A 15,356-nucleotide genomic window follows, 5' to 3' on the forward strand; every position below is an offset into this window, starting at 1 on the left:
CACTCAGTCGTGCTTTCATGCCCAAAAACAGCAGGTGTCTGCACTGCAGGTCCCCAGCCTCAACCCTTCTCACAGGGCGGGAGGAGGCAGCTGGACAAGGGAAAACTGTGGGACTAGAAACCCCAACCAGGAGGTAGAGGCGCCTTCCAGGCTGTCCTGGTGAGAGCATGAAGTGACAGGGAGTTGGCAGGAGTTGGACTCAGTGATCCTGATGGGTCCCTTCCAACCTGGGACATTCGGTGGTTCTATGGCACTGCCAGGAGGGCTTCCAGGCTCCTCCAGCATGAGACCATAAATATTTTTTTACTCCTGGCCCTTCCTAGGAGAATTTTAACTCTGGATATAGCTGTCCTGTGGCACTCTGGTGTCACTTTTCCCTCCTCAGGGAATCCAAGGAGCACTGGCTGCTTCTTTTAGACACAAAGAGGTTTTCATTTATTTTGCAGATCTTCTGCTTTGACTAAAATAAGGAGCCATTTCCACCAGGAGCTCCAGAACTCCCCGTCCCCTGCTAAGGAAATATCTGTGGGCCACTTCCATCCCAGGAAACCCCCAGGGCTGCCCCAACCTCCACTTGCAAATTTAGAGTCCCAACTCTTTCTGGCCAACCTGGGACGCTCCAAATATCTGCCTGACTGGGTTGGTCATGGCTTGTAGCACTACTCATGCTATTTTTTCTTGGGAACCACCCCACCACTGGTACTGCTAGTGCTTCCTTAGCAGCTAGACACTCCCGTCTGGTTCAGGAGGTAAAAACACAAGGGAGGTGAGGCCTCTGTTGCACGGAACCTTCGCAAGGTCTCCATAGAGACTCTCACTACAGACACCTCCCTTGCTGCTACTACTCGCCGGGCTCCAGCTGCATCCCTCCTGCCAGCACGCGCCAGGGCGTCTGTCCTGTCTGTGTCAGCCAAGGAAAACACCGTCTCACAGAGCAGTGGTGACCTCTTCCTCCTCCTCCTTGCTTTCAGGGCCCCACCTCAGCATCCAGCTCTCCCGGGAAGCTAGCTGGCATCGCGGTGAACCTCGCACCCCCACAAACCCCCGTGCCCACCCTCACACCAGCCCCACGCTTCTGCACCCTGCTGTGAAGGCCAGCGGCGGAACCACGCCAGCAAACCCCGGTGCTGTAGGGTTTTTTTAATTTTGGACAAGGATGGCTGGGGCCAGGCAAGCAGAAGGAAGATGGAGGCAGGAGGAGCGGTGCCAGCTGCGAGCTGGGCTTCGCCGTATCGCGAAACCGCACCCTTCCTAACAGGCTGGCCTCATTGTGAAGGGGAAGGAGAGCAAGGTTGGTCACTGGCACTTGATAAAACCCAGGCCTGAAGAAAATCAAAAGGTCCTTTCAGAGCTTGGCTGTTTGTTTGATTTGTTTGAAGGCGATGCGGGTTGCGCGTCATTAGGTATTAATGACGCACCACAGATCTCCATGCAAAGTCAGGAGGCTTGTGGGGTGCCCTCGCTGAGGGTCCCTCTAGGGTCCCATCCCAAGGCAGCAGGAGCAGCCCAGCACCCTCCATGAGAGCAGCTGAGGCCCCATAGATGTGGCCTCCAACCCAAAAAGTGTGTGGGCAGGTGAGAGCATGCTGTGCTCCATGCCGTCAGACCCCAGCACAAGCAGACACCTTTGTCTTTTGAGTTTCTCTTCCCCAAATACATGAAGCCACAACCAGGAAAGAGGTTCCACAGCAGCAGAGAGGTCCTGACCAGGGTCACAGGCCAAAACTGGAGCTCCCAGGAGGTTCCCCTGGACAAATAGGTTTGTCCTTAGGGAAATGACTGAGCTGAGCAAATCCCATGAGTGACAATCCAGGAAGAAGAAAACCCAACAGGACCAGGATCACACCTGGACACCCCCATGTCTCTACGTGCCCCTCATTGCCTGCGTGGGTGCTCCTGGGAAAGGGCACCTTGTGCCCTGCAACAGTGGGATCTCTCCCAGGGTCCTGCCTGGGGTTGCCTGCACAGCCCTATCCATCTCAGAGTGCACGAGGCACGGCTGTGCAGAGGGCAGGAGCAGGGAGAAGAACTGCCCCTCCATCCAGAGCTCCCGACAGCAGAAAGGGGGCTGATCCACGCAACCGCTGAGCTAGCCCGCGGCTCTCACCCAGCCCCAGGCTCCGAGATAAGCTGCCAGCCTCGGCAGATAGCAGGAGCACAGGATGGGTGGGGAATGCAGCAGCCCTATGGTAAACTTGTGGTTTCGATGAGGTGGACGGGGAGAGGCAGCGCCTGCCTGTGCCAGGGAGAGGAGAGCGGCTGCCTCCCTGCCCGCAAGGGGGAAGGGAGGACGCTGGGCCCTTCTGTCCCTAAAGAATGAGGTCTTGGCTGGAAGGGACCTCAGACAGGCGTAGCTGCCTCCTCCCCATTCCCTGAGACACACAGGTACAGGTGAAGGGAGAACACACAGCGCCTGCGTCCTCCCCACCAGCAGCAGGAGGCACCCGGGGAGCCTGGTCCTGCCGAGGGGCATCACGCAGCCCTCATGGTGCACCTCACAGCCACCTTCTCCATCCCCACCACCGCCCCGGGTGCCTTCGGTGGCCAAACAGGAGAAGCACATGGTCCTGCTGCCCTGGCTTGGGTTTCCCTGCTCACACAAGGGGACTGTGGCCTCGGTGACAGTGTGCGGGACGCCGGGGTGAGCTTGAAGGGGAAGGATGGGGAGGAAAAGCTGCTGAAGAGGGAGGAGGCCCTGGGGGAAGGACTGCCCGTGGACCTTCATGGGGGACAGCCTCCCAGCTCTCCTTCGCCTTGTGCTGTCCCCCAGGCACTGAGGAGGTGACCCAGCGACACTTTTTCCACTGGTTCTGGGAAGGACAACGGGCGTCCAAGCAGGGGAGCCCTGGTCAGCCCGGCACAGCACAGTCCCAGCACAGCAGGGCGAGGGCTCACTGGCTTGGGAGAAGACAGGAGCCAGCCTGAAGCAGGGCTGAGCAGGACAAGGTCGACGCCACACAGACACAACCTGCACTGCACAGCTCTCCCCATGGCACAGACCCGAAGACCGTGGCACTACAGGGATCCAGCACTCGTGGCCAAACCACCGGCTTTGTCAAGAAGTAAGACAAGCGTGCAAGATGGGAAACGAAGGGCCAAAGATTGACCCCCAAAAGAGGCTGGAAGCGGCACAGGATGGGCCAGAACAGAGCATCAGCAGCCGTAGGAGGAGACCAAGGAGAGCAGCGGGGCTGCGAGCACGGGTTCCAGGCTGGCTGCGTAAACCTGCTGCTTACGGAGCCTGGTTGCTCCCTGGGGGCAGGCACTGGAGAGCAGGGCACCAGGGGGAAGGTACCCAGGGAGGGGCCACCGGACGCAGGCACACAAGCCAGGCCCCGTGTGTTTGCTCTCCCAGTCTCCGTGCTGACCCGACGGCGAGCACCCACTGTTCCTCAGCCAAGGATCCAGCTCACCATGCTGAAGTTCAGGAGGTACCTGACCATGTAAGTGGAATTTTATCTTCTAATCACAGCGCCGTTTCCTTAAGTACGAGTTGCACTCTACCCAGCGATCGTGTCCTTGCAGGTCCCTCTGTGGAGGCTGAAGTGATGATGGGAATGTGCAGAGCAGCACTGCTGTTCTGCATAAATGCAGGGAGGTTTGGGGCAGTGGAGCTCTCTCTTCCAGAGGCTCTGAGCACAGCATTTCTCCCACGTGGAGAACAGCATCTTCTGTTAGGACTGATGCTGCACAGGAAGAGCAGCAGCAGCAACCTCAGCGAGGCAAGGAGGATGCTGAGCCCTCCTGCTTTGTCCTGGGCAGGGGCTCAGCACTCTCAGCTCTGCATGCTCACCCATGGAGCAGACATGGAGCAGAAACGTGGCTCTGTGCCAGCCTTGTACGCGGCAAACCCGATGAATGCACCCAGTGCCAGGTGCACTCTTCCAGAGGCTCTGTTTTGGAGAGGATGGATGAGGGGCAGCAAAGGACAAGGATGGACTTGGCCGCAGTGCCCATGGGTCGTCCTTGTGCTGGGGGAGAGCGTTTCAGGGCAGAACAGCCCTACCCCATGCGTCTACTGCACCTGGGGCATTGCAGCCCTGCTTCTGCATGCCAAGCTGCGGCAGGAGGCTTGGGGAGGGCTTTTCCCTCTTTTGATGGTAGTTTGGGCACCGGCGCAGGCAGGCAGTAGGTGAAGGAAGGGGCTTCACACACTGCTCAGAGGGCCTGAGGTATCACTCGTGTATTGATTCCCCGTGCAACGCCACCCGCTGCCCAGCGCATATCTGACCGCAGCAATTCAATGGAGCCGCTTTCCGCTGGTGAGCTCACCCAAGACCTGTCTGCGGCACTGCTTCCAGGCACCTATCCCCAGCCAGCAAACACGACTAGGGGGCTCTCCCCCAACAAATAGACTGTTTTTTGATGAAATCCATCGCACCAGCATGGTAGGATTCAGCTGCTGTGGCTCTGCCACTGAGAACTGAACCCAGCTGCATCCAGCTCTGCACCCTGCTGAATGGCTTCTGGAGAGGGCACCGTGCAGCCCCTGAACCACGAGGGTTGCACATCCAGCCCCCAACTTCCCAGGCCTTGGTCCCAAATATTTAACACATTCACAAGGCACTGGCACCCCTGATCTCATCCTGTCACATTGAACCAAGGAGAAGGCTGTGAAGGATGTACCCATGGAAAGCAGAGGAGCCTTTTGAAGAGGTCCAACCTCGAATGGTCCAAATGCTCCAGCCCCCAAAGGCGCCTCATTCTGTGTGGGCCATTTTATCCTGATTTTGCTGCCACTGCAATTTCTGGCATTCTTCAGTCCCACCTTTAGTGCTGCCACGGCTCCTTCTTCCCTGCGTGCTCCTTGATCCATGTGTGCCCCACTAGAGCCAGCCTGGAGGACAGGCTCTGGCTTTGTGCAAGCCCAATCAGACCCAACCAGCCCACACGTGGGGTACCAGCTGCTCAGCCAACACACAGTCCTCTCCCAGGAGGCAGCAGGCTCAGAGCAAAGGAACCCAGATCTTTCACGGACCAGCTGACAACCAATGCACAACCACCAAAATACTGTTGTAACAAGCAAACTACAGTTAGTCATAACGCTACATTTTTCTGGAATGAATCCAGTTTTCAACAGCAAGCCCAAATTCCTCAACAGGACCAACGGATGCACGTGACCACTACAAATACCACGTGTCCATGCCATTACCAGCTCCTCAAGCAGGAATGATGCCCAGCATACTTCTTCCAGGTGGCAAGACTGCCCAAAGCAGGGGATTTCTTCCCAGTATTTAATTTAAATCAACTAAAATGGGTAGAGCAGTGAGGCACTGGCACAGGTTGCCCAGAAGAGCTGTGGGTGGCCCATCCCTGGCAGTGCCCAAGGCCAGGCTGGATGGGGCTGGGGGCTGTTTGGGCTGGTGGGAGGGAGCCCTGCCATGGCAGGGTGTTGGAATTGGATGGGCTTTAAGGTCCCTTCCAACCCAATCCATTCTGTGATATAACACCACAGAGGTGAAGCAGCCCTAGGACAAGCAGGCCTGTGCAGTTCCAGGCCCTCTTGTCCAAAACTGCCCACTCGATAAAGGAATCCTGAATACAGATTAGAGGGTGGCTTCTGAGCAGACTCTGCACAAATGCCTGCTCCCCGTACTCTGAGATCTCCATTTTGCTCCACAAACCTGCCCCTGCCCACCCCTCCCTGGGAGGCTGCAAGCAGGTGCCTGGGGCTTGCAGGCCAGGTTCCCCCCACAGAGGGGTCTGTAACAGAGGATTTAACCAGATTCCTGGTAAAAACCAGGCCCCTTTACACAGCGATGTGTCCCCTGCTAGTAATCACCACAAGCCAGAGGCAACCTAAACTCTTTTCCAGCCAGCGTAGCCCCCGACTGCTCCGCTCTAGTTCCTGCAGCGGGGTCCCTTCATTTTTTAGAAGGGTTGCCTTAAGAAGCCAGGGTTTCTCGTCTTTGTTTATAGAGAGAGCACTCAGATATCTCCCAGACACGCGGTGCAGGGTGAAGGCGAGCAGTGCCCGCTCCTGCTGCCGAAGCCGGTGGCGGGGCCGTGCCGCGAGGCGTCCCTGCGGTTATCGCTGTTTACCTCTGGGTGCGATATCTGGGTCCTGGCTGGAAATTTCCACCAGGCTCCACTGCTCAAGCACAGCTGCTGAGGTTCATTGGTTATCACTGCTCCAGCACCTCTTCCACCCGCAGAAAAGTGACCTTGCCTTAGAAAAGATAAAAGACAAGACTAAATTCTGGGGGGAGTCATGCTCGTTGTGGAAGTCTCAAGGCCTCTTTTCTCTCTGTGTTGTGCCCTACACATTTCTTTTGCCCATGCAATTCATTGAATGGTCTGAAACGTCTGCTTCCTTGCAGGAAACTGAAGGCAATATACAGGTGCCAGCCAGGTCGGCTCTGGGTCTCCTTCAGCCTCCTCATCCTTCTCCTGGTCTCATTTCAAGTCGTGGAGAAGCTGCAGCCTTCCAGGTATGTCCCCGGCAGGATGGTAAACCTGCACCTCATCCTCTGGGCCTTCACTGGCAGTCAATACAGGCCCAAAGCCGCCCTCCTCAACACCACCCAGCAGCATCCTGCTTAGAAACTCAGGAAATTCGTGAGGAAGAAGTCCTCACTGGGGCTACCCCATCCAACCCCTGCACCCTGCTCAGATCTCCGTCAAACCAGGCCAGCCTCAAACCCCTCCCAGGCTGGAGATGGCAGAGGCCAGCAGTCACCACCCCGACCCAGCTGTGCTCCAGGGATGCTGTTGGCATCTCTGCTGCCCGGGCAGACACCGGCTGCTGCTCAGCCTCTCCCTGCCCAGAGCCTTGTGGCCTTTCCAGCAGAGCTGATCCCCAGCCTGCATCATGCTGGGTGTTGTCCCTCCTGGGGCAGGACCAGCCCTTCGTCCTCTCTGCATCTCACGGGGTTCCTTCTGGTCTGTTCCTCCAGCAGCCCTTCAGCATCTTCCCGGTTTGGGGACACCCACCAGCTCCCCTTCATCTCCTCCAGGCCCCATGCCCTTCTCTCTTCTCGCCTTCCCTCCAGCAGCGCAGGGGCATCATTGCGCTGCCGTTGTCCTACACCCACCCCGACCTGGCAGTGTGGCAGTGCCAAGCAGCCAAGAGCTGCGCCCAGCAGCAGTGCCACCCCCCACATAAGACAGGGCAGCAGATCGTTTTCCCCAGCTGGGCCCAGCAGCATGCTCTGTGCCCCCAACACGGGCCCTGCACCTCTCGCTGCCAGCTCACCTCCTCCCTCTCACAGGAGCTGCCCATGCGAGCTGGAGCGCGCCCTGCAGCAGACCACAGACCAAGGCCAGGAGGGCCCTAACTACGCCCTGCACGCCCCTGGCCTGCTGAGGAAGGAGGATCGCCCTCACAGGCAGAGGAAGGCCATGCTGGAACCCACTTCCACTAAGAACATGCAGGACATTTTCCAGATGCACTGGTACTTGGGGCAGATGACACCACAGGAGAGCACTCTGGACAGGCAAGAGGGTCACTGGACGTGGCAGCCTGCAGAGAGCAGCAAGAAGATGAAAGGCTACTTTTCACCCCCAAGGCTGAAAACACACCTCCCCAGCCCCAGAAAAGCAGCCAGAGGGGAAACATCCCCGGGTCTTCCTGGAGGTACCTTCACAGCTCTAGGAGATGCTGTTGTTGGTGGTGACAGCAGCAAAGGAGTTATCTTTGCCAACGGCGTCATCGCAGAGGAGCAGGAGGGAACAATGTCACCCCAGATATCACAAGTGACACTGCAGGGCCAGCCTCAGCCCCTGGGTTTCCCTGGCCAACCGTGGGACAGCTCACTTAAGCACACGGTGCTAAGTTCAGCTCAAGTCCCGCAGGCATATGACTTTTACAGGACAGACCTGGAGAGAGGATTGCTCCCCAGCTGGACAGAAGTCTCCTTGGATAACGAGATGGCCCTCAGGGGCATCCCACAGGTGGAAGGAGTCTTCTCTCAGGAGGAGATGTGCAAACCCAAGACCAACATCGTCTTTCTGAAAGTCCACAAGAGTGCCAGCAGCACTGTCATGAACATCCTCTTCCGCTTCGGTGAGATGCACAACCTCTCCTTCGCCTTCCCCCTGAAGGGTGGCCACCAGCTCTTCTACCCGCAGCACTTCATGGCGAGGTTCGTGCAGGGCTTCTCCCCAGGGAAGCCTCCCCGCTTCAACATCCTCTGCCACCACATGCGCTTCCTGCAGCCAGAGGTAAGGGGCAGAGCCTCCGTGCCTTGGGAGAGGGAGCGGGGTGGGACGCGGGTAAAGCACACCGGCCAGCCGTGCACAGCATCCTCCCTCCTGGGCTTCAGGTGTGGATGCAGGGGAAAGGCAAGGAGACAGGACCATGACGTACCTTGGCCCCAGCCAGACGGACCAGCAGCTGCATGGGCACTTGTGTACCTTTCCCATGGCTCCCCACATGGCTGGTGGAGGAGCTGCACCCTGAGGCCTCCCTCAGTGCTCCTTCAGCTCTTTTCTGAGCGAGTGTTCCTGCTTTTCCAGCACAGGACTGTGAGCAAGCAGGTCCCTTCGCTCTGCTCCACTTTTAAACCTCCTTTCCCCACTCTGCAGGTGCAGAAAGTGGTGCCCAGCACAGCCGTCTACTTCTCCATCCTGAGGAACCCCGTGCAGCTCATGGAGTCTTCCTTCGTGTACTACAAGGGCACGTCGGCCTTCTCCCGCGCCCGCAGCCTGGAGGAGTTCCTCAGCCAGCCCTACCGCTACTACAACCCCACAGCCAGCGACAGCCACTACGCCAGGAACCTCATGACCTTCGACTTCGGCTTCAACCCCGATGGAGAGGTCTCAGCCAAGCGGGTGCACCTCATGCTGAAGGCCATCGAGGCGTCCTTCGACTTGCTCCTCATCTCCGAGTACTTTGACGAGTCCATGGTGCTGCTGAAGGAGACGCTGTGCTGGGACCTGGACAGCGTCGTGTCCTTCCCGCTCAACAGCAGGGACAGCAGCACCAGGTCCCCGCTCTCGGGAGCCATTGTGGAGAAGATAAAGGCCTGGAACAAGCTGGACTGGGAGATCTACACCCACTTCAACAGGACCTTCTGGGAAAGGATCGACCGAGACATCGGAAGGGAGCGCATGCAGCGGGAGGTGAAGGCGCTTCGGGAGAGGCAGGCAGAGCTGGCGAGGACCTGCCTGCAAGGGATGGGCAGCGTGGGCCCTAAGGACATCAAGGACTCTTCCCTGCGGCCGCTGCAGCACGGCAATGCCAAAATCCTGGGCTATAACCTCAAGCAGGGCTTGGACAAGGAGACAGAGACCATGTGCCGGCGGCTGGTGACCCCGGAGCTTCAGTACAGCAGCGCTCTCTACAAGAAGCAGTTTCCCCAGAAGCCCCCCCAGCAGACCCCCCAGCTCGTCCCCTCTCAGCGGGGCATGCAGCAGGGCAGCATCCTGCGGCACAGGCTGGAGGGCACCAAAAACTGAGCCACCTCACCCCCTTTCCAGGCCTTGTTCTCCAGTTTCCTTCACTGAGGACAGCTGGGTGCTCGCCCCCTGGGCCTCTGGGGCTGCCCCGTGGTCAGCCTAGGTGGGACAAGACCTGCTGGAGGCCCTGGCCACCTCCATGCAGGCAGGACCATGAAAAAAACTGCTGCTGGGGAGCAGGACCCAGGGCAGTGGGTTGCAGGGCCTGTCCCCGACTCTCCTGGGGTTGGTCCTGGAGGTGGCAATGCAGGGGACGGGAGAGGATGCCCAGAGGCTGCGGCTCAGCTCAGCACAGGGCTGACAGCCCAGCTCCCTGTCCCGCAATGCTCGGCCCAGCAGGTGAAGCCACAGCTCCCTGCCACAGGGTGGGTGCCAGGGGCACTTGTCCTGGTCTCACCAGTGCTGCTCGGCAGAAATTCGATGCCAGCATCCATGTGAAAGCACCACGAGGAGCCCCATCACCGCCCCGCAGAGCGGGGAGGCAAAGCGCGGGCTGCAGCCGGAGCTGGTGCGGGGCCAAGCTGTAAATCAGTGCTGCCGAGCTTGATTTACAGCTCAGGAACGCTTCTGTCTGTCCAGCTGCAGCTCTCCTCCATCACGCCTCAATGCTACTGTGCTGGAAAAGCAGCCTCTTAATTAAAAACAACAATGTTCACCGCCACTCCTGTTAAATTTCCCTTATTACATCACTCTGCCCAGTCACTGATCTCCCCCAGCAGCCCAACAGATAGACACCTCCTTGGGAAAAAAAAAAAAAACAAAATAAAGCACAAAACAAAGAAGCTTTTTTCCCCCCAGCTCTGCAGTTACATGTCCCCATCGGATGCTGCACTTGCTCAGTGCCTTTATAGGGCTGGCACCCTGTCCCGGGGCTCACACTAGTACTGCGGTGCCAGGCTGTGGGTGTGCGAGCATCTCTGCTCCAGCCATCCCAGCCCACTGCTTTGAGGGGCTGTGGAAATGCTCTGTGCACTGCCCGGGGGGGAAACTACAGGAATTAGTCGTGGTGGGGTAGTCAGCCTTATATTTCATACCCTACATTTAGCCTCAAATCAAAAGCAGAGCCAGAGAATCAATTTGGGGAAACAGAGATCGCCCTCGCCCCCCTCAGATCCTCCTCCAAGCCTTGGTGGCTTTGCCCTGGGCTCTGAAATAACCCCAGAGTCAAATGGTATTTCTCATCTTGGCCAAAATAGAGAAACTCTGCAAATTAAATGAGGAGGCCCCATTTCCAGCATGATTTCCAAACCAAAAGAAGTTGAGGAAAAAAAAAAAAAATTGGCAAAGGATCTGAGCTTCCCAAATCCAATTGGCCAGGGACACGGAACCTTGAAGGTTTTGGTTTCCATCAGGAGGGGAGGGGACACCACACGCCCGGGTACCAAACTGGCATCAGTCACTGTCACTGCAGTCAGGCACCGCTTCTTTACTCACCATTTGCATCTCAGACAAATTAGGCAGGATCCGAAAAGCCACAGTGCTCAGCTCGGAGCAGGTCAGGAGCATCGTGCCCACAGAGTCCCTGCAAAACGCAGGGGTTGGGAGCACCACATTTGGGGACGAAGTGGGATGATCTCAGCCCCCAGTGCTCACATCCAGCCCAGCACAGAAGGAAATTCCCCCAAAACGCACACAGACGAGCAGATTTCTTTCATTTCTGCTCAGTCAGCTGCACTCTGGCAGGAAGGACACCACTCACCTCAACGCAATCACATTTATTTCATGTCACAACGCCTCGTTTCCTTAGGGGCATTGCACGTAGCCACGGAGAGCAGACCAGGGCTGGGTCCAGTGGGGGGTCCATGTGCACCCCCCCCACCCCAGCACATACCGGTGCCACGTCTGCTAACCACGGGCACCCTGTGCACCCCTTCACCGATACCTTCCTCCTCAGCCCAAGTTTCCAAGGCCTGAAACATGGTTACAGGTTTACACCGTTTTTATGGCTGTGGGAGGCACAGTTGGATTATTCCAAGTGATGCAACAACCTGGAGGCTGCTCAAGCACACCTGTGTAGTGGTCCCTAGTTTCCATAAGCTTCCTGTGTACACAAGACAGACAGCAATTTGTACAGATACATTAGTTTTCTCCCCCGGGGACAGTACTGAAGGCTTGGGTGTGCAAAATCCTCCATGCTAGGAGTCCCCCTCCCAGCAGCAGGGCTGCAGGGGCTCAGGCACGAGGCGCAGGGTTGCTCTTCTCGCCTTTCCCCTTCCGCCGCTCTTCTCCACCCTCCGCATGTGCCACCCTTGCCTTGGGTATCTTGTATTTGCTCTTCTGGCCGTAAAGCAGGTTTTTTTGGAAGAGTCTTGGGATGTTGCCTTGGTGCAGCAAGAGGGCAGCAAGCATCCCTGAAACGAGAGCACATACCCGCTCGGTGCGCCCCACATGGGGAGCCTCTCCACCCTGCCCGGAGCTCAGCAGTGGTTTCCAGGCCCTCACCACAACTTTTCCCATCACCAAAAGGCAGCTCAGCGCCAAAGTCCCCAGTGGCAGCACCCAGAAAGCCCTGGCTTTACTACTTTAAGGAGAATTTAACCACTGCATCCTCACCACATGCACATCCTCACCACGCGAGGCTTGTGTTGACCCAAATGGGTGGTGAGCCAAGCCAGCGGTCATCTGTCCCCCTTGAACTTCAGCCCTTTGCCGGGAGGAGCTGGGGTTGCACCCAGCATTTCTGCCTTGCAGCAGATGCAGAGAAACACCCGCTGCCCCCGGGACATCTCACCTGCGAGGGGCCCCAGCCAGTACACCTGGACGTAGTCCCGCAGGCTGCTCCCCGTGCAGGCGAAGGTGGTGGCCACGGCCAGGGCAGGGTTGAAGAAAGCCCCTGTGGTCATCACGGCTGCATGGGGAGGAAGCAGGGCCATCATCAGCCTCAGTCATCTCCTGGGGACAGGCACCTACACCTACACCCGCAGCCTCATCCCTCAGCATCAGGGCACCCTGGTAAGTCCCACACGCATCGCCCCAGGCTTTGCAAGAAGAGCTCAGTGCAAGACCAAAGGGATGCTCGAGGACCCTGCTGCTGCTCCCCACGCAAACACCAACATTTCACCCACTGCCTAGGTGCCCTAAACTGCTGCCCTCACCCCCAAACAAACACCTCCCCAAAATAAGTAGGGAACAAGCCTTCTGCTAGTCATCCTCTCTCAGCTCAAGCCTTAGAGGAGGGAAAAGGGATTGCTCTTCCCTCTCAAAGAGTGTTGTAGAGAAACCAGGGGCACTGCTCACCTGCATAGGTCAGGAAGGTGACGGTGGCTGCCAGGGCAGGTGCCCGGTACACGGTGCGGCTCCGCCGCAACCTGAGAAGCACAAGGTGGAAGAGGAAAGAGCAGGCACCCTCCACGAAGGCCCCGTAGTAGAGCGAGGTGCGGATGGAGGAGCTGCACTCGGAGGCGATCAGGTTCTGGATGAGGTGGAACTGGGTCAGCTCCCAGGACCAGTAGAGCTTGGTGATGGCCCAGCCTGTCCCCACGCCCACGGCCTGGGCCAGCAGCTTGGCAGCAGTGGCTGCGGGGCCGGATTCGAGGAGCAGGAACTCCTGGAGAGAGACGGTGGGGTTGGCAGATGCTCCATCCAAGGAGGCGGCGTGAACCGTGAAGAGGAGGAAGAGCAGTGTGAAGACCACATCGGGGCCAAAGCCGCCACCCCACGGGCCAATCTCTAGCAGCATCCTCAGCTCCAGGCAGCTCGAGCAGAGCTGCAGCGACCCAGTCAGCTCCCCAGCAAGGCAGCAGTACGCCCCAGGAGACAGCAGCCTCTTGGAAAGCCGCCGGAGCATCTCGCATGTGCTGACAACCAGGAGAAAAAAGGCAATGGAGACGTTCAGGCCTGACATCGTGACAGTCCCCCGAGGGAGAGACCGAGCCACGCGGCTTTTGGCCTCCAGGATGGAGCAGGGAAAGCTTCCGCACCTCCGTTTTATAGCACCGTGCGAAAGCAAACGTGGCACAGCCCAACTGGCACCTGCCTGGTGGCCAGGGAGTCCTTGGGAAACACTGCACGTGCTGCCCCTGAGAGCCGCAGGAAGCATGGGAACAAGCTCTTCCAAGAGGAAGAAAAAGCCCTCGTTGCTTTCCTACCTTGAGACCTGCACACACGATTTGCCCTCCTCACATTTTGCCCACCTCCCTGCGCGGGGATCATTTCAAAGCCCTGCCTCGCACCCCGGCACCCGGCTCTGCCACGCGTTCACCCAGCGCCTGGGACATGGCCCCGCACCGTGACCAAGGACTACAGGGCTCTGAGGGCAGTTTGGGGGTGCTGTACACCCCCTGCTCCTACCCCAGTCCTTCTTCCAGGTTATTTGTTAGGGTTGCTTCTGAAAATGAGAAAACAATAAAACCTTATTTATTCCCCGACTCCCTACTTTTAACTGAGAATGGGAGCGAAGCTGACTCCATCGTTTCCCTGCCCCTCTTTTTAAGGGAGGCTTTACCCTTTCCCAGCACCCTGCCCATGCTCAGAAATAACCCAGAGGCACACCAAAGTCATTCTTTAGCCAGCACAAAAGCCTGGCTTGCACACGCTTCCCCGTCCTTGTCCCCAGGAACACCTCTCCTCGCTCACTGCCGGCGCTAGCTGCATGCTTGCCTGCAGGTGGCATTTCAGTGACGGTGACATTTCATCCCCTTCTGCTGGTAACGCACAGGGGAGGGACAGAATCTCTCCCAGCTCCACTGGCAGTGACAGAATTGCTGTCACCCTACAGAGGGAACAGCCTGATTTGGCTAAGCCTGCCTCAAAACGCATTGCCATTTTACATTTTTTTAACCCCTTTCAGAAGACAGGAGACGTGTGCACCTTTATCCTCAAATGAGCAGACAGCCTTGCCCAAATACAGGAAGATGAAGCATGCTTTAAGACTCAAACTTCCCAATTTTGGTTCAGTGAAAAGTCAGCACAGACAGCGGCAGAGAACTCACCCAGATCAACAAAAATCCCTCTCATACCAAAACGTTTCTAGCTGCTGTTACAAGAGAGATCTGCCACGCATTGAGGCCTGAAAAGCAAGCACATTCTTGTCCCCTTCCTCCAGAAAGCTCTGGCGTGGAAAACATCGCAACAGCCGTGGTAAAACTGGAAAATATCCAAACATCTCTTCCTTCCTTCCTGCAGGAAGGATTTTCCCCTTCTCCTTTTCACGCGTTTAAAGAGTTGTGCTTAGAGGCAACAGCTCAGAGGTCTTCTAAACCTATTTCCCATCCGCTGCCTGCAATTACGGCCACGGCACATCCTGCAATTGTGTGTCACACAACCCAGGCTTGAGCAAGGGGCAGGAGGCAGTTGCCTATGAATCGGATTAGCGGGGTAAGTGGTGACAATGACAGAGACGCAAGCAGCTGGCTTCCCACCTCGTGTTGGTGCTGACAGCAGAACGGGGCATGCTGTGAGCACTGGAGGGCGTCCAGTTCACCGCGAAGGAATAAAAGCCCCTTCAAGAGTTCATTTGTCTTGCACACCTTATTTTCCAGAAATGCTACAAAAAGTCAGCTACTGCTACTCAGATTTCTGCTGGCTTTGCTAGGGGGTTGAACGAGAGGAGCACATCAGAGGGTTCAATACTGGAAGAGCCCACAGCCCAGGGAAAGCCCGTTAGCCTCCATCTTCATTTCCCCAGGATGTTCCGCCCCAAAAAGCAGCCCATGAGATGAGCAGAAGCTGTTTTCTTCCAAGCCTTATCCAAATACATTTTCATCCACGTTCCCTTTTTCTCCCCACTTTACAAAAGCCGCATTTCCATGGCTGTGGCATCAGACATCAGCTTCTTTTCTAAACCAGGTTTGTTGTCAGGGCAGTCAAGACCTACACCACCTCAAACACAGGTATTTTAAATTCTTATTTTAACCACACAGTCAGAAGCAGTCAGGATTTCCACGGTGAAGTAAAACAAACTCTCCTAAAACACTGAAGAGTAACAAAAAAGCAGAGAATGAGGCTGCTCCCCCCTA

General features: G+C 57.1%; 2 protein-coding genes across 2 annotated transcripts; one reads left to right on the forward strand and one right to left on the reverse strand.

Annotated features, from left to right (window-relative positions):
- The first annotated feature begins 7,146 nt into the window (after window positions 1-7,146).
- On the forward strand, window positions 7,147-9,399 carry LOC116492484 (galactose-3-O-sulfotransferase 2-like). Its single transcript, XM_032193253.1, has 2 exons — window positions 7,147-8,163; window positions 8,527-9,399. The coding sequence occupies exons 1-2, from the start codon at window positions 7,147-7,149 to the stop codon at window positions 9,397-9,399; spliced, it is 1,890 nt and encodes a 629-aa protein (XP_032049144.1).
- A 1,846-nt stretch (window positions 9,400-11,245) lies between these two features.
- LOC116492682 (aquaporin-12-like) lies at window positions 11,246-13,243 on the reverse strand. Its single transcript, XM_032193555.1, has 3 exons — window positions 12,637-13,243; window positions 12,131-12,247; window positions 11,246-11,750 (listed from the first exon to the last, which is right to left on the reverse strand). Exons 1-3 carry the CDS (start codon window positions 13,241-13,243, stop codon window positions 11,572-11,574), a joined length of 903 nt encoding a protein of 300 aa, XP_032049446.1. The 3' UTR covers window positions 11,246-11,571.
- Between the last annotated feature and the right edge of the window lie 2,113 nt (window positions 13,244-15,356).

This window comes from Aythya fuligula, chromosome 9, assembly GCF_009819795.1.
Source record: "Aythya fuligula isolate bAytFul2 chromosome 9, bAytFul2.pri, whole genome shotgun sequence".
NCBI classification, from domain to species: Eukaryota; Metazoa; Chordata; class Aves; order Anseriformes; family Anatidae; genus Aythya; species Aythya fuligula.

Coding starts and splice junctions, on each gene's coding strand:
- LOC116492484 (XM_032193253.1), top strand. CDS start 7,147: ATGCTCTGTGCCCCCAACACGGGCCCTGCACCTCTCGCTGCCAGCTCA. Junction 8,164..8,526: donor TGCGCTTCCTGCAGCCAGAG/GTAAGGGGCAGA, acceptor CCCACTCTGCAG/GTGCAGAAAGTGGTGCCCAG.
- LOC116492682 (XM_032193555.1), bottom strand. CDS start 13,243: ATGTCAGGCCTGAACGTCTCCATTGCCTTTTTTCTCCTGGTTGTCAGC. Junction 12,248..12,636: donor CACCTTCCTGACCTATGCAG/GTGAGCAGTGCC, acceptor CTCCCCATGCAG/CCGTGATGACCACAGGGGCT. Junction 11,751..12,130: donor CTGGCTGGGGCCCCTCGCAG/GTGAGATGTCCC, acceptor CTCTCGTTTCAG/GGATGCTTGCTGCCCTCTTG.